At 35.6% G+C, this 25,621-nt stretch overlaps 1 protein-coding gene across 1 annotated transcript; it reads left to right on the top strand.

The window, feature by feature from the left end:
- Positions 1 to 24,430, top strand: LOC111376323 (exosome complex exonuclease RRP44 homolog A). Its single transcript, XM_022999274.1, has 24 exons — positions 1 to 212; positions 319 to 456; positions 539 to 696; positions 1,244 to 1,299; positions 2,295 to 2,417; positions 2,630 to 2,760; positions 2,875 to 3,115; positions 4,252 to 4,408; positions 7,390 to 7,630; positions 7,880 to 8,036; positions 8,186 to 8,254; positions 8,755 to 8,880; positions 9,011 to 9,063; positions 10,007 to 10,113; positions 11,382 to 11,436; positions 11,503 to 11,602; positions 12,754 to 12,865; positions 13,313 to 13,433; positions 22,187 to 22,246; positions 22,351 to 22,456; positions 22,537 to 22,632; positions 23,189 to 23,270; positions 23,375 to 23,440; positions 23,959 to 24,430. Exons 1-24 carry the CDS (start codon positions 159 to 161, stop codon positions 24,152 to 24,154), a joined length of 2,805 nt encoding a protein of 934 aa, XP_022855042.1. The 5' UTR covers positions 1 to 158; the 3' UTR covers positions 24,155 to 24,430.
- Positions 24,431 to 25,621: the final 1,191 nt, after the last annotated feature.

Genomic DNA, 25,621 nt, shown 5'->3' with positions numbered 1-25,621 from the left:
TTGACTAGGCCTTTTTTAGGAATCCCCCGGATATATCTCCCAATAAACAGTTTTGAAGTTTGAGAGAAATATTATATCAGCGAAAATTGACTGCTGAGTAAATAACTCTCAAATTTTGCAATCAAAATTCTCCCAATAATAATTATTGAAGTTTGGGGATGCTGCAGAGCAAGTCATTCGTCAGGAAAACAAAGCAAGGCAAAGTAATTAAGGTTCTCAGCAAAACCCTAATCTTAATTTTTTATTACTTTGTTAGAGTTCTATTGTTTGGTATAGGATTTTGAAATATTAGGGTTTAGCTGATAATTGGATTGGCAGGTGGTGAGGGAACACTATTTGAGAGATGATATATACTGTGGAGCTCCCTTTTGCAATGTGTGCGATGTTTCAGCAGCGCGGCTGAGCTCCAATGCCTCCACTATTCTCATTGTCGATACTAATGTCGTCCTCCATCAGGTAAAGCCATTATCTCTTTGGAAAACTTGGATGTTTACTTGTGTAAAAAGCATTTTACTTTGAAGTGTGTTATTTTTGTTAGATTGATTTGTTGGAAAATCTAGCGATAGAGGACGTCGTGGTGCTATCCATTGTGTTGGAGGAGGTCAAGAACAAGAATCTTGCTGTATATAATAGACTTCGAGCCCTTTGCAGCAATCCACTACGAAGGTTCTTCGTGTTTTCCAATGAATACCACAAGTATGCTCCTTTCTTAATTTTTGTTATGAATATCTGCTGTGTATTCATGATTCTTGTGATCATTTGATTCTAGGTTTGTGGCTTGTCTCAAAATTTCTTTTCAGCGTAAAAAAAAAAAAAAAAAAAAAAAAAAAAAAAAAAAAAAAAAAAAAAAAAAAAATAAGTAAATTAGAAGAAGAAGGGGGGGGGGGGGGGGGGGGGGACTACCCTTTGCTAGAGCAAACTGGAACATGAATCTATTTTTAAGTGTTAAGGCATATTTGAGTTTGAGTCTGAAATTACTTTGGTACCTTTTTGTCCTTCCATTATTTATCATTCAGTATATTGTATGAAGTTGAGCAATATGCTTTTTCACTTGAAAATGTTTCATATTTTAATTGGCGTCTTTATGTTCTTCAACTGTTCTTCCTGTATTTGCTATAATAAGTTTAGATGTCCATACCACTTTGGTTCGTGTTAAATCTGATTACTTTAACTTTTATAAAAAAGAGAGAAGAAAATTTGATCTGTTACTGGTGCTGCAATTGATTTTGTATTGCTTTTGTAGGGATACATTTGTGAAAATTGAACCCGGTGAAAGTCCAAATGATAGGAATGACAGAGGTTTGTTCTCTGCATTATCATTAAAATGACAATTTTTATTTGTTTCTTGATGCCTTTTTCTATACTATGAGCATTTTGAGTTGTCATTTAGCTGATTGTTTTTGGCAAAACCTCAGCATTGCAATCAGAGAGAATTCAATTCAGAAAGTTGAACTTATCAATCAATACTCTAAACCTTGTTTTAACTCTGCTAAACATGCATTGATAATATTAATGTTAGTGTAGTTTTATGTTCGAAAATAGAAAATATATATGCATGTATGACATTTCTTGCTCGAAGATGGCTTACTTTATAGATTTAACATTGAGTTCATATGTTAAATGGACATAAGATAATGCAAGACACTAGTAGTGAGAGTTTTAAAAAAAAGGGCTTTTTTGGTGTGCAGAAAAACTTGCTCCCTAATTAAACCAAGCCATTTGTTAGCGTTCAAGTGATATGCATGGGAATGAGATGCAAAATTTAAACAATACTTTGCGTGTAAATGTCATGACTTATATAGGCTTGCCAAAATTTACAATATAACACCCAAAACCACTGCTCTTTCAGGAACATAAGAAAAAAATTGGTTATTTGGCTCATATACACTGGGATTAACTTTAAAATTTTGAGGTGAAAGAGAATTTATTAGTAGAAAGAGGGAATTTCATATGGAATGGATAAGCAACAAAAGCTCCATTGAAAATTTCATCCTAAATCAAATTCACTGCTATACATTGACGTCTCGAAATCCTTTCATTTCTCTATTCAAAAAAATTAAAATTGATTATTTTCTGGGAATCTTAATCTTGTATAACTTCTAGCCATGTGCTATTACGATAAAGGGAATTTATTTACTGCAAACATAAACTTTTGACTGTGCTATATGGTCGAGTTTATTATATTAAAGAATGTTCTGTTATTAAATAAAGGTAATTGGTTTTAGGTGCATAACTGAACTTTTGGATTTATTTATTTATTTTTTTTCTTTTTGACACTAACATTGATGGTTCAGCTATTCGGGTGGCAAGCCGATGGTATCAGAATCACCTTGGTAGTACAGTGCGAGTCCTCCTTATTACGAATGATAGAGAGAACAAGAGGAAGGCAACCAAGGAGGGCATATCTGCAGAGACAGGTAGATAATAATTGTTGGAAATTGTTATGACACAGTTTTGTTTGCTGGGTTGAACTGTTCATTTTATTTCTAAAACATAAGTGTACATTTTTTATGCTCTTCTGCTGGCTATCTGTACTGCTACTTCTGTTTGCAATACAACCCCCCCCCCCCCGGGTGCTTCTTCTACATACTCTACAGGCACGCACTTACAGACTTTAATTCTACTGCAGTTGAGTCATATGTAAAATCACTTGATCAACCATCACTGCTCGACCTGATTGTTCAGCCTCCCTCTGAAGATGTTGCGATGGAGGATGTCGACGATTTGAGGCCCTTAAAGAGAAAAGTCATCTATCCTGAGGTACATATGGCCACAATTGTGCTCCCTGGATGAATATCTGATTGTTTCTTTTGGTTATTTTTTATATTCTTGTGCATTTTAATATATGCTGCCTGTTACCTGTTTCCCATGCAGCATAAGCCCATGTCTGAAATTACTGCTGGTTTGCATCGTGGAATTTACCACCAAGGGAAACTTCGTGTTAATCGTTTCAATCCTTTTGAAGCATATGTTGGGAGTGAAAGTATTGGTGAGGAAATCATTATATGTGGGCGTGCAAACATGAATAGGGCTTTCGATGGTGATGTAGTGGCCGTGGAACTTTTGCCTCAAGAACAGTGGCAAGAGGAGAAATCTCTTGTAATAGCGGATGAAGGTTTGTACGAGTTCATGCTTGTATTTTCCTATTGCGTGGGTACCTATGACTTATGCATAAATTTTAATTTATATGCCCTTCTTACTTGATGAAGTACTATTGAACGGAAGGAAATATTGGAGATGAATGTTGAAGCATTATATAGGGCTTATAGTGGCACTCACCTTTTCATAACATCTTCAATTTCAAAATGAATGCCTAGTTTGATTCGTTTTACTATAAATCATAGGACATACTATCATTCTGAAGGTTAGTGGAATTATAGATTAAAAAATTATCTTGAAATATATCTCAAAAAAAACTGTTTGATTGACATGAAACAAGTCAAAAGTGGACATTCATTTCGATATACAGGGATTGACTATGCAGTGGTCTGTTCTTGGTGTAGATTCTTCTTATTCGTGAGTGAAGCATATTTCTTGCTGTGTGAAAAATAATTGCTACTGATTTTAGGCTTCTGTCCCTTGATCCATTCTTGTTATGGTGTTGTTTTCAAATGGTTCTGCAGAGTAATGCACATAATTTAATGATTATAACCTTTTTGATTAATTATACCTGTACATTCTGCCGTTGTTGGTAATTCCTTGTTTCAAAAGTTTGAAACCAGGCAGTTGTTCATTATAGAGGGATCCATGAAGGCACAGATACAATCGACCACAGCAATTCAAATCTGTTATCAATTATACCACAAGTTTCATGTCTTATGTTTCCTTCTCTCTCTCTCTCTCTCTCTCTCTCTCTCTCTCTCTAAAAGTAATATATCAGTTCAGTGGCCATTTATGTCTAGACGGAAAATGCTTCATCATAAGTCTATCAGGTTTTATAGTTGAATGTAGAGAAAAACCAATTTCTTCAATGAAGTACTAAAAGTTAGACATGATATTAACATGCATTGCTAGTTATCTGGGTGATGTCTGCAATGGTCCATTAAAGTTGTAGGCATGTTATTGGATTTATTTTACCATTCAAAACTTGCCACTTTAAATGTATGTAGGCACCCTTTCGTATGGTTTGATGTTCAGAAAAAAACTTCACTTGTCTATTCAGGTTTTTTTTGTTATCATACCTTCTCTCTTTGCATTGTATGTTAGCTGCTATGTGTTGGGTTTACAGATATTCTATTTGATGTATTGCAGACGATGAGGAGGAAGATGACGTTCATTTACCTCCAAACAGCACAGATGATGCTCCGAGAGTCACGAATCTGGTGCAGGGTTCTGCTGATCACGAGAATGCTATGCCAACTCGTCTCTCTGGGCGTGTTGTTGGTATTATAAAACGCAACTGGCACTCGTAAGCGAAATGTTTTTCTCAACTAGTTATTTTTCTTATTGAAACTAGTGATTTGTTCAGTTATGGGGTTCTTAACACCCTTGAACCATTGGGTAAATTTGATTGAAATAATAGGATATGAAAATAGGATTATTTATGTTCTTAAGCTTTTGAGTCACTGTTCTCTGCCTCTCTGTGTCAGCTGCTCGAGGGACATTGTGATACGTTCAATCACGCACATAAAACATTGCTCATATTTTAAGAACTACAGATGCTTTTGTGGTCTGAAGTGTCTGTCTTATATGTTGGGCACAACATGGTCTGGACATGCTAGGAAAGGTGTCAAACGTGCTGGACGCTAAAATTATGCCCTTATCTAATTTAATATGCTGGGGATGTTAGGGTCATGTTAAGGATGCAAAGGGAGACTTCCAATGGCTATTTTGAAATCAAAAATCTAATTTCTAGAGGAAAAAGAATGGGTAGAATAATATATTGTGACAACCTCTTGGGGATCAAGACGTATGAAATTTTTAGTGGGGTAGCAAAAAAGGAATAGTCAAGCGAGTCATTACTCAAGAATTATGCCGTGTGTAACGAGCTCGATCATATTTTGGCTGCCTGTAATGTGCTTTGTTGCGTTGTTCTTATTCCTCATCTTAAACAGTGAAACTAACAACCCCAAATTTATGTATATATTTATCTATTATCAGGACCGTGTATAGTTTTACCTTACATTTTCAAGTTATAAATATGTTCTTGGATGATTTGTTATAAATATGAATTTATTATTTAATGCTTCCATAGCATGTTGTGTCCTTATTTTTGTAAATTGTTTCTTGGCACTTTCATGTAATGTCGTCTTGTGTTTGCATTCAATGTTTGTACTTGTGTTTCGTGGCTCTTATCCTATAAGAAAGGAAGTGGAATGATGATCCTTGATCGTCATTTGTATGAGCAGACTTGAAGTTTAGCTTTTGAACTAATTAACAATCTGGATGAGACTTTAAACTGTCTGCTCGTTTAGATTCTACTGCATGGAGTTCAATTGAGCCTTTTATTCTTTTTGAATAATTCTACAATCTCTCTTATATGAATTGACAACACTGGATTCTTGGAAGGTTATGCAATATAGATTGATTGTTTTGATGGCGATTAAACATTTCTTTTTCTTTCAAATTTCCATGTTTGGAAGATATTCATGATTTCTCTTTCTTTTACTCTTTTGTGGGTGGTGGTGTGTGGGTTGCATTAAATTTTCCATCACGTTGAGGTATTTTTCGGTTAAAAGGGGAAAATTAGGAATGGGCTTCCCAAACTTTCATGTGGTATGATTATGGTCCCAATATTTAAAAAGACGAAAATCTATACTAAAACATTTTTCTTTTGTGAGGCGAGGCGTAAGCCCCCACGGCAAACCACGAAATTTAGTACAAATTTAATACAATAAGAAAAGAAGAATTTGAGGAAAAAAAATAGAACTAGGGGGAGAAGGGAGGCGAAATGCAAAAAAAAAAAAAAAAATAAAAAAAATAAAATTTTTTTTTTTTTTAAAAAAAAAAAAAAAAAAAAAAAAAATAAAAAAAATAAAAAAAAAAAAATTAAATTTTATCTAAGGTTCAGAATCACCGATTCCCTCTTTGTAATCTTGTAGAAGAAGCTCCAAAGGGAAGTGGTGAGGCATGGGTAGGGTAGGTATTTAATTGTTTAGTCAAAGAATTGATGAACTCATTTTTATTTATTTATTTTGTTTTATGGTTTTAATTTTAGAACAAGTTAGACCCAATTATGATGGTTATTTCATCTCAAAGTCACATTTAGACTCAGAAAAAAATTCAAATGTTACAGCAAACCTGAGGCATGAGCCTTGAGGTGTGCGCCTCATCCTGTGAGGCATTTGCCTCTATGAAATAGCACAAAAATTTGTGCCTTGAGAAACTAAAGGCACACCTCAGTCACATCTTTTTAAACCATTCTGGGTCCTCAACCATCAAAAGTAGGTCCTCATTGAACCCAAATCGTCAATGTGGACTCCGAAATCACACACAATTTTTACGCGACTGAAGCTGATGGCAAAACTGTTAAATCACTATATATTTTTCTCTAATTCAGCTAAAAGTCGTGTGCGATTTTAGCATCCACATTGATGGTATTCATAGATTTAAATATGTTGTGGTCCCAAAACTACGCCATATTTAGGGACCTAGTCCTAATTTTCTCTTGAAAAACTGTTTGTGCTAGTAAAAATATAGGATTGTATTTGTGCACATGTATGATTTCATTTCTAAGTTACTGTCCATGTTCTTGTGCATTTTATCATATTTAGAGAGCCATAACACATGGTTGGCTTCTTCCCATTTGTTCACGCAGCTAAGCCCATATTTGGCTGCTGTTATGATAGGTCAAATCATTCTTTTCCACATTCCATAGAATCCACAAGTACTATTTATTTATCTTTCATTCATTTCTATATATTTATAATTTAAACAGTTTATAAATAGTTTCCTAACATGCTTTAAATCTCTTGAAAGTACACTGAGGTTTGCTTTAGGAAGTTATTCCGTGTGTTATTTTCGATGCAAACTTAAAAGAACCTTATAAGTTACAACCACCAAACGGGAAAGAATACATAATTAGTGGTTGATCCTAATGAAAAATTAATTTGTTGGACCAGAGGGACAATTTTTACCCTCGAAACACCTCCCTATAGCAGCCTTAGAAGTTAAAATCAAGCTTCATCCCAGTGAAGCTTACAAGTGGTTTAATTTTCTGACTCTCTCAGTTGTAGGATTCCTTTTGGGGTTTATATGTGTTTCTTTTTAGCATTGGAATTTGGAACACAGCTTTTGAAGTGATATAGTGGTCAAAGTCTATTTGGCAGTATTCATTTGATTGAAAAAAGTGGTTGCTGCTGCACAACTTTTATTGTGTCTTCTGTTATAATGAGAAGTTATCTGATTTTTTGTATTTAATTTGATCTATTTACCTTAATCTTGTTGCAGTTATTGTGGATCTTTGGAGCCAATGCGTATGCCAGCGGGCGATGGTAGTGTTGTACATGCTTTATTTGTCTCCAAAGATCGGAGAATACCCAAGATTCGGATTCAAACTCGACAGCTTGGAAATCTACTTGACAAAAGAATCATTGTTTCTGTTGATTCATGGGATTGCTTATCTCGATATCCTTCTGGACATTATGTGAGAACAATAGGAGAAATAGGAGACCGAGAGACTGAGGTTGAGGTAAGTTCTAATGATTTCCCTCTTTTTCTCGTTTTTGAAATCATAAACAGAGTTGGTGATAGTTACACTCACTCACTTCAATCAAAGTATCATTTTTGTTATCTCTATCCACAATACCTAGAATTAAGTTTCCATTCTTCTGAATCTTTATCGCAATATATGGAAGCCTATCTTGCTTGAACCAGTAATGTACTTGAGCAGTTACTATTTGTTAGTGCCAATGCGATAACACTTATATGGATGGTGTAGGTGGTGCTGATAGAGAATGATATAGATGCCAGACCATTCTCTTCTCAAGTTTTGGCATGCTTGCCACCATTACCATGGTCAGTGTCTTCTGAAGACTTGGCTAATCCTGTTAGGCAGGATTTGCGTCATCTACGTGTATTTAGTGTGGATCCTCCAGGTATGCGTCCAACATAAACAATTTCTGGATCTAGATCCCTGTTCTCTTTGTTCACTTTTGAAGCCCCTTAGACTGCCTGCACATAAGTTCAATAGTCCATTTGTGTTAATCATATTTTGGACAAACAATTATTTTACTGGCTGGTGCAGGGTGCAAGGACATTGATGATGCATTGCATTGTACAACTCTTCCAAATGGGAATTTTGAAGTGGGAGTTCGTATCCTTTTTGTAACTATTGACAATGACACGAACAACCTTGATGTTGTGTATGAATTAAGACTTTGATATTATACAAATGCTTTTACTGTTAGGAGAAATAGAGAGTATTTACAACTGTTTTAATCTCTTAATAAAAATATAAAATAACCTTTTGCAATCAAGAGTTATAAAGCAAAAGCTTAACACTATAATTGAAATCAAATAATCAAACATAAGTGTTCTATACTACAAAGTTTCATGCCCGATGCTTGTAGAATAAACTTTTCTTATTGCCATTCAGTATGGCAATGACCATGTAAATGTTTTGGGGATCAGGTCTAGCCACCACCTAATGTGTTGGACGACTCGGATGCCCTGTCTCATATCTTAAGCTTTTAAATGACAATAATCTGTAACAGGATTGGATTCAAAAAGCTTTTTGAATATGGTTTTCTATTAAAGTGGTAATTGGAAATATGGCTTTGGCTTCCAACATTGATCCTTAATGATATGTATCAGATATTGCTGATGTCACTAATTTTGTTCACCCTGGAACTCCACTAGATGATGAAGCTGCACAAAGGGGTACTTCTGTTTACCTTGTTGATCGACGGATTGACATGCTTCCCAAACCTTTAACAGAAGGTGATCTTTTATCTTAAAAACATTGGTCAAATTAATTGTTACTATTTTTGCATAACTCTGTTGGTTTAAATATATGGGCATAAAAGCTTCAGGATAGCTTATTTTGAAATGCCATCTCTGTTCTTTGCAGATATTTGTTCACTGCGTGCGGATGTGGAGAGACTAGCCTTTTCTGTTATTTGGGTACATGCTTTTCTTGGAATTATCATTTCACCATTTAGAGCCTACTTGGTTTGGATTAAAATCTGATTTTAATCTAAGTCAAAGTCAAACAATCAATATTAACTACATCTTTCTTGGGTCTCAAAACTTTTCTACCAAACATTTCGAAAACATCTATCACAATCTACAAATAAATCTAATTTTAATCCCTACCAAACACCCTTTTAATCTTTCATTTTCTCTCATTTGGAAGGAATTATGTGTTTGCTGAATCTGTGTGCTGATATGTGTGTATGAATTTCTTTAAATGCTATGAAACTTGCATGCACGTTGTGTGTCAAGTTCATCAACCTGCCAGGAAGGTGCCATGTTTTGCATTTTGCTTCCCAAGGATGAGATTCTTGTCTTTGTCAAGCTTAATAGCTTGATAAATAATACAATTATAATACTTTCTTTCTAATAAATGAGATGCATAAGACTGTTAAATTGCTTTACAAAAACTATGAGTTCGCTGTTTTTAGCCCTATGCCAGGAAACCCAGAGTTGTTTTATTTTTAGGTCAAGCTGTCAACAGAATGTATCATGAAGAAGCCAACGAAAGGGACTTTTAATTTATGATGGAATGTTGAATATTAACTGCCTCTCTATTTTTGTCGACTCTGTTGCTTGCTGGAAACATGTGTCGACTTGAGAGTTAAGGCCACTATCTTGTTGATTCATTTTTTGGTAGCATAGAAATTTGATTTAAAGAAAGTTGAAATTTAAATAGTTAGCTCTCGAGGCTATTTATAAATATAAGGTCACGAGGCATCTGCTTTGATCTACAGCTTGCTTGTAAAATAAATTGCCAACAAGGTGAGGAACAGACCAGTCACTTTTCCCCTTGATGTGCTGTTTCTTGTTAATGGTTAAACCAACCACGTCGTAACATGGCCATATCTTTCTAAATTTGATTATGTTTCAGGAAATGACCCCTGAAGCAGAGATCATTTCTACAAGATACACAAAAACCATTATTAAATCAAGTGCTGCACTGTCGTATGTTGAGGCTCAGGCAAGAATGGATGACAGGTAGTGCTTGCAGATTTGTTTTCTTAACACATTGAGGCACCTCTTAGATTATTTTACGATTGCCATTGTGCTATGCAAAGTAATTTGGTGATGGTTATTTTCTTTTCACGTCTTGTCCTTTTCATTTTGAAATGCTAGCTGCCACGCTCGTCTCATGTAAGAGCATCTCTAGTAGTGCTCTTCATTTTAAAGAGCATCTTAAAGAATTATTAAAGATAATGAGTCAAACTTTTTCCACAACTCCAATAACACACTATATTTATTCATCATTTTTGCTTTTTCCCTTGAGAAATTATTGTTCATCCTTCTCCCTCTTTTATAAAAAATTAAAAAACAATCTCTCTTTCTTGTTTTACCACTTCCCTTTATTTATTTTGTATAAAACAAGGAGTGAATAGAAAATTGTGCAATGATAACTGAAGCATTGTGTAGAGAGTGGATTTGGCTCTATACTTTTGGAGAGTCAAATCTACTCTTTATTTTAATTTTTTACGATAAAGGGTGTATTGGACAACTCAAAAAGAGATTTTCTCTTTAAAGTAGAGAAAATGAGGCTAATAAAGAGCCTATTGGAGATGCTAATACCACTCCTTAAAATAACACTATAAAATATCCTTCATAAGAAATTCCATATTTATGTTGAGACCATTAATTGATCTACTTCCTGCCATTTCTACGCGCTACAGTTATTTTTCATGTTCTTTTATCTCCCTCTCGTTTGAAATATGATCATCAGTTTGTCCTAAACCTACATGCGTGGTTGTCAAAAGAATTACACATTGCTGACATTGAAGTTTATGCGTCTCAAATGAACAAAGCAAAATGTATGCTCCACTGCACTGCTGATAGCTAATATTGAGGCTCTACAAGGGGGTTATTCTTTTTTAGTTATTTTATTCTTGGCACGAGTTTAATTGACAAATTAATTGGACTGCTGCTTTTCTTGAAGACAAGATTTAAATTATATACGTGCGGTGTTATCTAATAGTTTAAGCTTTTAGATCAAGTGGTTGGACATTGTATTAGAGCTGGTAAAGTTCTTGGGCTCTAGCCTTGCCGCCAGCCATTTAACGAAATTTTGCATGTGTCAGTCTTTGAAAGTGAAAAATTAGTTCACACATGAAAGGGCGTGTTCAATAAGACAAAATTTGAATAATATACATCTGACCATCTCTAGCAGCTTGTATGTTTAGATCAAGTGGTTCAATAGCTTTTAAGTAGCTACTATTTTCTTTCATGGTTTATATTTTTGTTTTTTCATATTGCAGTCGGTTGATGGATCCTTTAACTACAGATTTACGAAATATGAATGCTTTAGCGAAGGTATTCCCACAAATTCTGTTGATAATTATGTAGTTATGAGAAGTGTCCTCACACCTTCATTGGCAGGTAATGAGGCAAAGACGTATTGACAGAGGAGCTATAACTCTTGCTTCTGCTGAAGTCAAATTTCAAATTGATACTGAAACCCACGATCCTCTTGATATTGGTATGTTGATCTTTTTCACTTTCTCCGATAAAATTTCTTCCAGTGTGATTGATTTTTTTTTTTTTTTTACCAGTAACTTCTTTGGCCCCCCATTATTTGAGGTTATAATTTTTGGAATAGTGGTTTTTCTGAAGAATGTGTGGTTAAAAAAGAAGAAAAATTTTGGGTTTACGTGTAATATTATTTAATTGGAGAATATGTGGTTGATAAGAAGAGAGAAAAATGGATTATAATTTAAATGGCGCCAAAACGGGGGCTAAGAAAGATTATTATAATTTTGGAATCCTAATTAAACATTCTAATCTATTGGACCACCAACATACAAATTGATGGACCAATTAATCAGTATCACAAATGCTATGGCTCTGTTTCTTAGATGTTGTATGCACTAAAGGTGAAAGGCTTCCTTATTTGACCAGTAGTAATATTGACGATAAAATATTACAACAATGTAGCAGTCCATCACTTATCTATGTGGAAAATCTAGAAAATTTGCATTTTAAATTCTTAGATGCATGGCAGATTATGTGGAGCAGATTGTGACAACAAAACTGCCATTAATATTGCTCATAATCCACTACAACATTATAGTACGAAACATATTGAAGTAAATCGTTATTTTATTAAGCAGATGTTAGAAATTGGAATTATGTGTATTCCATTTGTTCCTGCATATAGACAATTAGCTGGCATTTCTCATGAAGGGACTTCCTAGACCGTCTTTTGGAAATCTTACAAGCAAGCTGGTAATGATAGGCGTATATAAACTCGCTTGAGGGGGAGTATGGAAAAATCTAAGAAGATATGCATTTCAAATTCTTAGATAGATGGCAGGTTCTGGCATTTTCCTATTAAGTAGGAAATCTGTCTCAGATTTGTCTCAATCTGTTTCTGATTTTCCTCAATCCATTGTCTAATTTCTCTAATACTTATTTTCCTACGTTGTATTTGTATAAATGGCTATCTACTTTAGTTTCTAATGAATGAAATATACAGAATTTCCCTTTTGGATTGTGTTCACTCTCGTCTGAAATGTTCTAGTTTATGGTTATGGTTTTTTAGTACTCAAGTTCACAGATAAATGTTTCATTTGAACCACTAATGATTTCATTATTACCTTTTGGACATGATACAATATGTTGTATCTGCAGGAATGTATCAAATTCGAGAAGCAAATCAGATGGTTGAGGAGTTTATGCTTGCTGCTAATGTTTCAGTGGCTGAAAAAATTCTGAAACATTTTCCTCTGTGTTCGTTACTAAGGTATTCTGCTTCTCTCTTTGACCAGAGATATTGAGTTTTTCATTTGATAGATTCATCAGTTTTTCTTATCTAAGGTGAGTCTCATGTTATACTATGCAATCAAGAGTTCTGTTCTTCCATTTATTTTTTGACATCTACCCACCCATTGAAGGTGCTCTCACTCTCTAGCCGGCTCTTACGTCTATGTTTTCAAAGTCAAAGTCATATGCTTATGAGTTATGACTACTAAATATCCAACTGAAACTCGAAGGAATTCAGCAATTTGAACTATGAATAGCAACTATTTCTAAAATGTTAGCGATGTAGATCATCCTAGATATGTAGAATTGTATAATGCTGAGTGCAATAGAGTCTTGCTTCTCTGAGTTAGTTCTGAAGAAAAAAAAAAATGTTTGCCAGTTGAACTATGCCTACATTATACATCTTATGCTAATCTCTTTCATACAGACGACATCCTAGCCCAACCAAAGAGATGCTTGAACCTTTAGTGCGAACAGCTGCTGCTGTTGGTTTCTTTTTAGATGTGTCATCTTCAAAAGCATTGGCTGATTCACTAGATCGTGCTGTGGTGAGTTTTTCCATCATGAACATGTTGACTCGGTCAAGAACTTTGTGCATCGTCTCGTAACTTTATTTCTGCTTGTCTGTACAATTGAGTATAACATTTTTGAAGGAGCCAATATGTGTAAATTAACTTTTGATTCTTTCTTAGACAAAATTTTGGACCAAAATTTATCGAGGCACTCCATCCTAGGTAACATGTCTTTTTTTTTGTTCATTGCATAAATCTTATTAACCATGATATAAAGATTCACACATCTAGTTAAGAGTTAGTCCTCTTGCAAATACAAGTTTCCCCAAAAAAGGTAAAAATCAAGAATAAATCACATTTTTACAATCAAGAGCATACTAAAGATAAAGAGAAATCCTGAAACTCCATAGATGTATAACCTTTAAAGAAGACAGAAACTTTGCTCTCTCCCTAAATAGCCATGTAGTTTTTCCTTCAGAAAATTTGGAGTTCCTTTTTATTCAAACTACCCAAAACATAACCAAAATACAATTTTGACATAACACCACCCAACTTTCCTGAGCTGAAACCTTAAGTTTTTTATTTTATTTTAGCACTCCATCGAACCTGTTTCTCTTAACGAGTTAGAATACTTGTATGAAAAATGAAAAATTATTAGGAAATAATTTGGTATTCCATTGGTCAAAAATCGAGAACTGGTATGATGAGGAGCAGTTCATTGGTTATAAGGTTTAATTGGTTCTGCTGTTTTATTTTAGAAACCATGCTCTAGGAATGATGTGTAGAAAGTGGAGACTGAAATTGACATTAGTTAGAATTCCGGGTAGAATATTATGAAGCATCAGAATTAAGATGAGTGCCATTTGAGGATACTTCGATTTTCTGATGTGATTTACATCTCAGTATGATCTGATGAGTGCTATGCTGAACTGCAAGCTTAGCTGCCTCACCATAAGGACCATTCTACAAATTATGGGCCAACGTAGCAAGATGGTGTTAGTTTGTCACTGTGACAACTTCCTGTTAGTTGACTGGAGAAGAGGGGATGCATGAATATGTAAATAGGTTTACTCAAATTCCAGTGTAGAAATGAACACATTTTATTCTACAAAGAGAAATCTATCTGCTTCTTAAATTTTGAAAATATTTGGGAGCTATGGCACACTGATGCGTTAAACAGATGAAGAGAAGGCAAAATGAGTTAGGTAATGCACGATTAAAACTTGATATAGGCAAGGAAAATAGTAGAAATGGGATAAGAATAATGAACGACGTGAATATAAAGAATGAAACAATAATAGTTAAACAGGTCAGCGATATGACTATTATTAGTTAGATTTCTTTTTAAAGTATGAGTTGTTGGTATTATATGTATGTATGCTTCACAAATTCAATAAGACATCAAATCAACAATTTGGGGAAGACATGGGTGGTTAATTCAAGAAATCCCTTTTTGGGAAAGATTTAAATATTAATGTAGGTAAATGTAACTAATGTTATGAAAGATTTCATAATGCTAAATTTTGTCTTAGGGGATCAGAATGAAGGTAATATTGATGCAGATCATAAAGAGTGAAAATAATAAAGACAAAAGTACGAAGAGAGAAATGGCGGAAAGATTGTAGTTTTAAATGATATTCAAGTATGTCGTCTTCTAACGTACCACCTACGAAAATCACCATCCTTTTGAAGCAACAAACTGATCATCAAGTACCTCATTAACGACATCTTGCAGGGAAAACATGATAACTGGAGCTCAAGGAGGCGATCGAGAAGATTGCCATGCAGAAATGTTAGACGAGAATACCGAAGCTCGAATGTGCCTCGATAAGGATATAAATCTACTATATTGAAAACAGGACAAATATTTTAGTGCATTTCCTATTGAGTTTAGCTTGCTTAGCAGGTTTCATTTTACAATTGGGATGATTTGGCAACTAGGACCCAGGAACAAGATCGACAACATGATGAATATCCCCGCATAGGAGGAAGCTTATTAGGTAGTTTAACAGGCACTATATCGCGAAACTCATTGAGTAAAGGAGTTATCTTGGGTGGGAAGTTGATGTGAGAATCAAAAGAGGGTTGTGAACAAGCTTTGGCAACCAAGGCAAATATAAGCCCAATATCTTAACCTTCATGCTCTTGAATACGAGCGTCTGCTACACCCTAGGGTGTGGAGATAGGTGTTGCTTTCTTTGGAGGGTCAGAGGGTTTGGCCGATAAGAGATAAATAGCTTTGCCGTTTTGGAGAAATTCATACGTGTTGTCGCGCCCGAAATGCTTAGCATCATAATCATAAAGTCAATAGCCACCCAAAAGGACGTGAGCAACGTCCATAGGTGAGACATCACAGTAAATGTCCTTTGAAAAAAAAGATCTAACATAAGGGGCACTAGATAGCGGTGAGTGATGGGTAAAAAGTTTCGATCAACTAACGTCACCTTAGAAGGTCGAGGATGTGTTCGATTCTAAAGCCGAACTTGGCGACAACGGACTTGGATACGAAAGTCATGGTGTTGCCCCGTCAATAACTAACTTGCATGAATGAGAATTGCATGGGATGAATGTATGGAAAATAGAAGTTCATTTCCACAAGTTAGAGTCAAATAAGGGTGGAAATGATACATTTCATAATGGATACAATAGCCGCATTCTACTCAGAACACTCAAATTGGTCAAGATCCTCATCAGAATGGTCAATAGGATCGATCGTGAAACTCATTTTATAGGGTTGGAAGTAGAGTTTTTGTGTAAGGGCGAAGGCACGATTTACATTGAGAGGCAATATGACCTCCAGCATGATAGTTATGACATACAATTTGAGATGTAGAAACTCGAGGTGTCCCGAGTAATAGGCTTGGAGAAAGATCCAACAGTTGAGTGGGTCTGGGTTGACGCAGGGCCACTAGGAGGGCCATGCGGCAAATAGGAAGAACGTGAGTATTGTTCGTGTTTGAGTGCCTTATGAAAAGCATCTTCCATAGGGATGACAATGGGTCGAGCCGAGCTGGCTTGGCCCTTTAACCCACGAGCTTGCAGGCCGAGCGCACGAGCCGCTCACGAGCTCATGATTTTTTTAATTTTTTTTTTGTAAATTTGCACATTTTTGATGACTCGTGGGCACTTGTCATTTGACCAGCTCGAACCACCCATGAGCCGAGTTTTAATGAGCTGAGCGGACGAGCTGCTCGGTTGATTTTACATCCCTATCTTCCAACGAGTCAAAGATTGAGTACAAGAACTTGAAGTTTGAGGTCCGGTCGCAAGCGTTAACAAACCTAGTGATCGTGATATCCTTGGGCTCTGCAATGCCTGAACGGTATAGTAATTCATCAAAACGAGTTTTGTAGTCCGACACAGTTGATGAGTTTTACCAATGATTAAGAAGGCGTTTAAAGAGTTGAGTTGAGGGATTGTGTCACAGTTTGCCAATAGAGTTTAGCAGATTTGACAAGTTTCATTTTGACGAAATGAATAAGCTGATAATTAGGCATTTGGTACCAATCGAAGTATTCTTCGATGGAGTCAAGCTAGTTAAGAAAGGCTTCGTGGTCCAGACGACCATCAAATTCAGGGCGTGTACTTTTAACTTTCATAGTAACATCATCAGCAAGGTCCCTATGTTGATCATAACGTGGATTTGGAGGTAGTAGTTTAGGGCGAGGAGCATTATTGACTACTGGGTCATGAAGTTCTGGATAGATAATGTTTTGTGTAGGACCAAGATTTTATGGATTAGGTAGTATGCCGTCTAGGGTGCAGAGGAGTGGTTCGTAGATGTTTTGACCAATGGTGGAGGAATTGGATAAATCATCTGTAGGACGTTTACGTGGGTTCCGAGATGATTGTCTAGTCTGTCCAGTAAGGTTTTGGATAAGAGTTTTAAGCTCAGCGAGATCCGATTTCACTAATATCATATGAAAGATTTTTGACTTGCTGTGAGGGGGGCATAATGAGATTAGTTAAGGTCTTTAAGATTCATTATGTTATGATGAGTTTAAAAATGTGTTAAGAGGTGCAGTTTAAATAAATGTGAATTTTTTTTTATAAATACTTATGTCGGTTTACACATGAGATAGAAAACCATCTAAACAATATTTATATAAATCTTAACTGGAACTAAGACAAACTACTGAAAAGCCAAAACTCAAATGAAAATAAAGTTTTCAAAAGCAAACTTAAACCTTACCAATAATAGGGGACGAACGAGTGGAGTTGGCATTTGATAATCTGGCAGTAGACTTTTAATTGACGGCAACGAAGAATAGCAGCTATGAGTTTGAAGTTTGGGTTAGTAGATTTTGTTGGTAATTGGGCTTTACCTTATGATTTATTGTAGTGGGCCGAAGAAGTCTTAGCAATGGCTGAGAATAGGGGCTGGTTGGAATTGGGTTTAGCGTGTATTGGTTTTGGGTAGCTGCTTGGGTTGGATAAGGTGTAAATGGGCTAGGGATATTATTATGACTTTGAAGAACTGCATAACTTCAATGAACAACAATAGCAACGTACTTTTTTTTTTTTTTTCCTTTTTCTTTTTTTGAAATAACAGGAAACTTACTCAACAACGCAGGTGAACGATTTCCTTTTGAAAGGAGACAAATTCACTATTCTACCAAAACAATAAAATGCAATAATAAAAATTCAATCTTTAATTGATTTGATTTCGTTAATGCCTAGATATACTTTCCAATGTGCATCAAATATTATTTTAGGTTTTGGTAGGAATTAGAATGATTTGATGTTGGCTAATACATACTTCAAAAGGAGACTCTTGATAAGTTCTAAAAATGGGGGAAAAAAATAGTGTGACAGACTTCATCATTCAGTGTTGGATAGGTCATTAAGGATTGTGACTTCATGATGACAGCCTAATATACAACATAGGTTGGTGCTAGGTGTGGGTATTAAAATAGGAGATGGTAGAAAGTGATTGATTTTCATTCATAGAGATTGAAAAGGGAGGAATGGGATGTAGACAGAAATATTAACATGACTGGAATGAGATTTCTAGCTATATGTGAAACCTATCAAATGATGTATTAAGAGAGGCTAAAGATAATAAATAAAAAAAGCCCATCTAGTAAGAAACATAGTGGTGGAACCAGAATGTTCATATGGCATTTATGGCTAATGTTTCCTGATAAAGAAACTTATGACTATAAAATGAGGCTTTTGAGAAATATAAATAACCTAAACTAGAAGCCAAGAAAGTGATTCAAGGGTCTCAGGCAAAAGCATATGGGAAGTTGTATTTTAACGCCTCACATGAGGTGTATTTTATTTATTTATTATTATTATTTTTAATATTCTTTTCTGTGTTTGTGTGGAACTGAAATGGAATGGGAAGGAGAAAGGAAAAGGAAAAGGCACCATTCGAAGTGGATGATAGTGACGAAAAATGAGAAGAACCGGATAGTGATGAAAAGGATGATAGGTGAATCAAGGATATTGACAATTTCCTTTTTAGTTGTAGTGACAATATAGGAGACTTTTGGGTTATTTCTACTTCTAGCAGTAGATTACAGTTTAGTTATTTGATGGTTTATAGTTTATTATGAGCATACTTGTGTATTTTCATGTCAATTTGTATTGAGGCTTGAGGCTTGCTTCTCGCCTTTTAAAGGTAAAACACCTCGATACCCTATTAAGTCTTTTAAACATTGCTGAGGACTAGAAAGTAGTTTACAAGTTATATCACCAAATGGAGAAGCAAAATGTATTACAGATGGAAATTGACGAGTTCCGTTTCATCGGAATGAGATCCCACAAGGTTGGAATTTTTTTTTTTTTTGATAGGTAATCATAATTTTATTAGTTAAAAGAGATTACACGGGATGTGTACAATCACTTTAAGCAAGAGAGGAACGTTATGAAATTAGGCGACTCTTCTGCAAGATTTTTAGTCGCGGCATTAGACCAATTATACAAAGTCAAATAAAATATTTCCCTAATCTTTTCTATTGTCTTATTTGATCTTCGAAACAGCGGTTGTTTCTTTCTCTCCAAACACATCGTGTAATGCATCTTGGGATAAGGTTCTATACAAGTTTGCTGTCCTTATCACGAAGTTTTTGCCTCCATGCCTGCAATACGTCCTCTATACGCCTTAGGAGCACCCAAACCATAGATTGAGAAGCCAGGATATTGTTTCAAAGCCAACGAACACCATCACAATGAATGAACAAGTGGTCTACCGTCTTCCCATCCCTTTTGCTCATATAGCACCACTCGATTACATAAAAGCCTTTTCGTCGAAGATTATCCACCGTTGACACTTGTCCCCTTACAACCGTCCACACTAAGAATGCTACCCGTGGAGGTAATTTGCTTTGCCACACCAGCTTCCAGGGGAATTAACTCTCCGTAGGTCCCAAAAGGGATCTAAAATAAGTGCGGATAGAAAAGATACCATCTCGTGCCAACTTCCACCTGCTACAATCATTATCTCCTACCTGAATCTGTACCTTATGTAGAGATGTAAAAAGCAACGAATAATCATCCAACTCCCAATCCTGTAGGCCCCTCTCAAAAGTAATATTCCAGTTGTAATTCTCATTATGAATGGCTAATACATCACTCACCATAGCAGAAGGCACTAGAGAAATGCGGTGTAAAGAAGGAAATTCTAATTTCAGCGGTTGATCACCACACCAACAATCATGCCAAAATCTGATATCATTACCATTCCCCACCACAAAATTCAATTTGTCTTGAAAATCACTCCATCCCCGTCAAATATACCTCCACAAACTCACCCTATAGGAACCGCGACTCTCAACAGTACACCAACCCTCCTTCATCACACCATACTTCTCCTCTATGATTTCTCTCCAAAAGTTCTCTCTCTACTCCAAATCGCCACAACCACTTATCCAATAAGGCCTTATTAAACAAAACAAGTATCCTAACTCTAAGGCCCCCCATCCTCATAGGCGAACAAACAATACCCCAATTAACCAAATGAAGTTTTCTCTCCTCCCCCATTCCTGCCCAGAGAAATTCCCTTTGAAATCTCTCTAATCTATTTGCCACTGCTACTGCAGCCGAAATAGGGAACAATGACAAAAAGTAAGTAGGGAGATTAGAGAGAGTGGATTTAATGAGTGTAAGTCGGCCTCCCTTAGAGAGGTACATACGCTTCCAACCTGCTAACCTTCTCTCCACCCTTTCCACAATACAATTCCAAATATGCCTACTTGTAAATCATGCTCCTAATAGAAGCCATAGATATGACATAGGCAACTGCGCAACCCGACAATCCAAAATGTCAGCCAGCACCTCTATGTTAGCTACCTCTCCTACTGGAATAGTCTCAAATTTCCCCATATTGGTTTTCAATTCGGACACCGCTTCAAAGCATAATAACATATGACGCAAGTTCCTGAATTGTTTATAATCTGCCTCGCATAAAATCAACGTATCGTCTGCAAATAACAAATAGGACACCTGCAAGTGACCAACCATAAATCCCTTTATCAAACCCTCTCCCACAGCTCTTTCAAGCATTTTACTGAAAGCCTCTGTCACAATAACAAATAGCAATAAAGACAATGGGTCCCCTTGCCTCAATCCTCTACTACTCCGAAAATAACCCTCAGGTGTTCCATTAACCAAAACTGAGAACGAAACAATAGAAATACAAAACTGGATCCACTTACACCATTTATCTTCAAAGCCACATCGCCTAAGCATATACAAAAGGAACCCCTAGCTGACATGATCATAAACCTTCTGAATATCAGATGATTGGCAAAAGAGTGTTATATTTCCTATTTGCAAGAATAAAATATTGTAATATATGAATTACAGAGGTATTATACTTATGTTCCATTATTTGAGATTGAGGATATGATGGTTGACCGTAGATTAAGGTATGATTTGAGACCTGTGGGGTGATTGACTATGGATTAAATTGTACTTTAAAGGTAATGGATACTCTTCTAGTTTTACTCATTCTGAAATCATTCCCCTATTTGGGAGATTTGATGGAAAAGTGCGAAGAGCAGAAACAAGCTTATAATTTTTGTTTTTTAGAAAAAAACTTACAATAAGGTGCCTATGGAAGTGTTATGATGGCTGCTAGATAGATGTACTGATATTATTATTAAGGATGTGTATGATGGAGCAACCATGAATGTAAGGTCTAGTAGCCGTAGTAGCAGAGAATTTTTATTACTAAAGGAGTTTTGAGGTGTCGTAGAGGAGCTCACAATTCGTTGATTACACAGTTGAGAATTTTATTTTATTTATTTATTTTTATTTTATTTTATTTATTTTTTTGGTGGGGGGTATAAATCATCAGTTAGAACTTTGGAGCGCTTTGAATATTTTTGGGACAACGGAAGGATTACTCAGATGGTTGAGTTGAGTGGACCTAAAGCTGCTATTCCCAAGGCCAATGCGATAACCACAAAAACAAATTGGAAGAGCAAGATGTAGACAAATTTTTTGATTTTATTGTACTTTTTCTTTGGGAAATTTAGTAATTGAAGTGGCGAAAAAGGATCGAAAGCAGACTCCAGTTTTTAGGGGGAATGAGGTTTAGTTTGTTGTTATCATTATTGTGAAATTGGCTCTTATTTGGGATCTAGCATGTGGGAGCATTTCTTTATAGCTCGATGTAAATATTCTTGTGGCATTATGTTGTCCGAATTACTTTCAGTAATTGCTACTGTCTGGTAACTTTTACACCTGCTTGTTTTATGTATATCTATTTCTAGTATCTTTGTTCACTTGATTTTCCTTTTCTCTGCCTTGTCCCCTTCTTTCCCCCCAAAAACTATCAGGGTGATGATCCGTACTTTAATAAGCTGATTCGCATTCTGGCGACAAGATGCATGACACAGGTACTTCCAGTTAAATCGATTCAGTTATCCTTTCTCCCTTTTCAGGATTTAGATTTGCAAGTATTTCCTAACGGTATTCATTTGTTTATAATTAAAAATTTCAGGCAGTGTACTTTTGTAGCGGAGATCTCAGCCCTGCAGAGTTTTCTCATTATGGTCTTGCTGCGCCTCTCTATACACACTTCACTTCTCCCATAAGAAGATATGCCGGTCAGTTAAATCTTTAGTCCTTTTTCTATCAACCTGTGCTCTGATATTTACTTTTTGGCTTGGAGCTTATTTTCTTGTAGATGTCATTGTACACCGCTTGCTTGCTGCATCCTTGGGGACAACCAAGCTCCCAGATATATTCCAAAACAGACCTCAGCTTACCAGTACTGCCGACAGTAAGGATTATGTGTACATTTGAAGACTCGTTTTAATCAATCATTTATGTATTCCGGTTCATTGAGTGGATGTAGAATTTTCAGTTATCTACCGTTCATGGAGTCATTTAGGGCATGCATTAAAGTTGAAATGGATTAGGTAATTTTACTCATTTTGCTGTTTATTCAGGTCTCTTTTGATTCCAGATTTTGGTCGGTTTCAACAAATCACATCCTTAGCAACATCATAGTTTTACTTCAGGACACTCCTCTCTGATGTATTTTTGTCATCTTAAATCGAGAATGGGCTCTAGGAATTTAGTGGTTTCGCAGCTTAATATTTTCTCTTGATTACCCCGGGGGGGGGGGGGGTAGGGATCCCTTTTACTGCTAAATTTTTTTATCTTGAGGTTTTCTGTTGTATTCCTTTGTGTGAGAACAATGTTGCCGAGTGTGATTGTGTGTGGAAATGCTTTAATGTTTTGATCATGTAATGTCTTCCCTTCAAGTCTAAAACATCATGAGTGCATAATTTCTGCTGCTCTTCATGTCTCATTTTTTTTTTCCTCTTGAACAGATCTGAATTATCGTCATAGAAATGCACAAATGGCTAGTCGGGCCTCTGTTGAGCTACATACACTCATTTATTTCCGAAAAATGTATTAACTGCTGAACTTTTTCCTCTATTTCTCCAACACTTTCCCTCTCCCGCTGTCGTACTCTTTCTGTCTAACTCGTGTTAATGCTTTCCGCGTTCTTGCAGGCCCACGGATGCAGAGGCCAGAATAGTGAAATTAAGATCAAATGGTTTCATCGTTTTTGTGCCCAAGTAATGATTACTCTCTCTTGTGGCTGTGAAGTTATATGCATTCTTCATTCGACGTCATTCACTTTTCTTAATTTTTATTATCTTATTCATTTTTATTAATTTTGACGCCATTACTAGGCGTGAAGCGAAAGTCATTTCTAGGACAATTTTCACTGTAAATGAAGCTTAAGCATGAACATAAATAAATGTAGAACCATTTTCACATTCTACTCTGATGTTCAGCTTGATTACATAATAAAGTGTCCCATTTATATAGGCAATAAATGAAGCTTGGCCATTCTTTTTGAAAATGGAATATAACTGCACATTTGTTGTAGATCCATATTTATATTCAGAGGTTTAAGTTGATATGGTGTACATCTTGCACAAATGCCTGATTATAATGCCATACGATGATTTAGTTGAAGTCTAGGAGCACATCTCGATAGAGCCAAATTGTTTGCCTCCAGGAGAGAGCAACATTCTTATAGTGGTTAATGTGGTTGTGATCATGACGTCAGTTAAATTTCTATGTGCAGATTTGGTATTGAAGGACCCGTGTATTTGACGCCTGGAGGTGAAAAGACGGGAGAATGGTTTGTTGATGAGCAACAGCAGAAGCTTAAAAAAATCGATGGCAGTGTTTCTTATAGTGTTTTACAGACACTGAGAATTCACATTAATGTCATAATGCCTCAACCTAACAGGGAGAAGCTCCAACTTACACTTGTATGAAGACAGATGGGACTACGAAGTAGGTGAAAAGCTGAAGCCTCTTTGCCAGGCAATGTAGAATAACTTATAAGCATATAAGCAACTTACGGATAGATAGATTATATGTTTTTCTTATTTTATCTGTTACTTTGTTTGAAGAAATTCATTATCCCTATTTCCTAAACAGTGATATTGTAGTTAGTTTGGTGTTCTTCAAGGCAATTAATAGTGTTTTTATTATCATACATACAACTCTCAGTCCCTGAAGAATGACTAAAGGTTTAAATTTTCGTTTTAGTAATGTTGTCAACTTCATAGCCTGGCCGGTACCTGCTCGTAAGTCTATTCTCAAAGAGATTCGACCATTCGGTAGGTGTAATCTATAGAGGGAATTGTTTTTTAAGATCACGCAGGAGAAAGAAAATGATGAAAAGCTTTACTTTATGAAAGTATGTGACAGTTTTCGTTCATTAAATTATTCCTTCAAGATCACGCAGGAGAAAGAAAATGATGAAAAGCTTTACTTTATGAAAGTATGAGACAGTTTTCGTTCATTAAATTATTCCTTTTTCTCACTCGCTCTGTTCTCTGCTAGTTAGTTCAATACCTGAAAAGTTACTTGTAGCTCCATGTGCTGGTTCCTTGTAACGTAAAGGCCTTTTGAAGGTTTAGTAACACATTTTACCTTAACCATGATAAGAAGGCATTTTTAGGAAAATATCTGAGTAATATTTTATTTTTATTTTTATTTTTTTTTCTTTCTTCACTAGTCAAAGTGAAGACTACCAAATCTTTCTGCTTTGTTTTGCAGACAGGGAATAAAGTAGGAATAATAATATCTATGATTATTATCTAACTGGTGATACATCTCTATTAAGGATAAGATAACAATACGCATGAAGTAGCAACTTTTTCTTTTCTCTGTCCCGGTTTGTTTCATTGATTGTATCCGTTGTTTTGTGAATTTTACGAGAGATGAAAAGATATATTTGACTTTAGAGGGTCGGAAATTGGAACTTGTGAGTTTGTTAATGTTAATTTAGTTTTTCACACACATGCGCCGGTTTTGCATTAAAAAAGTGGATATTGGTTTGGTGTTGCGACTCTGAAACGGTTTGTAGATTTAATCCGGTGATCTCAAATCTTGAGGTAAAAAGTTAGACTGTTCAATCAAATATTTTTGCATGTTTGTGTGTTATTATTTAGGTCGTAGTTTTGTTCGAGGTCGAACAAATGTTTAAGTTTATGGGTATTCGATAAGTGCAATCTGTACACTTATGTTAGGTCGTATTATTAAACTTTTATGTTGTCAATTTATTAATTTTTATTTAGCCTGAGTTAATTTTATTTTGTTTCTAGTGATGGACTGGGTCAGAGCAAATGGAAAATGATGAAGAACAAATTGGCTATTGGATGCAATATTGACGATCAAATTCAACACTTGGAAAATTGAAGAGGACATTGATTGCACAATGAAGGAACTTAAGG

The sequence above is a fragment of the Olea europaea genome, unplaced genomic scaffold (genome assembly GCF_002742605.1).
Source record: "Olea europaea var. sylvestris unplaced genomic scaffold, O_europaea_v1 scaffold1486, whole genome shotgun sequence".
Classification (NCBI taxonomy): Eukaryota; Viridiplantae; Streptophyta; class Magnoliopsida; order Lamiales; family Oleaceae; genus Olea; species Olea europaea.
This window is presented reverse-complemented; position numbering and strand designations above follow the sequence as displayed.

Excerpts from the sequence above, each read along its gene's own strand:
- LOC111376323 (XM_022999274.1), top strand. The coding sequence starts at position 159 with ATGCTGCAGAGCAAGTCATTCGTCAGGAAAACAAAGCAAGGCAAAGTA. Across the intron at positions 4,409-7,389 it reads ATAAAACGCAACTGGCACTC|TTATTGTGGATCTTTGGAGC; the intron begins GTAAGCGAAATG and ends ATCTTGTTGCAG. Across the intron at positions 9,064-10,006 it reads TAGCCTTTTCTGTTATTTGG|GAAATGACCCCTGAAGCAGA; the intron begins GTACATGCTTTT and ends ATTATGTTTCAG.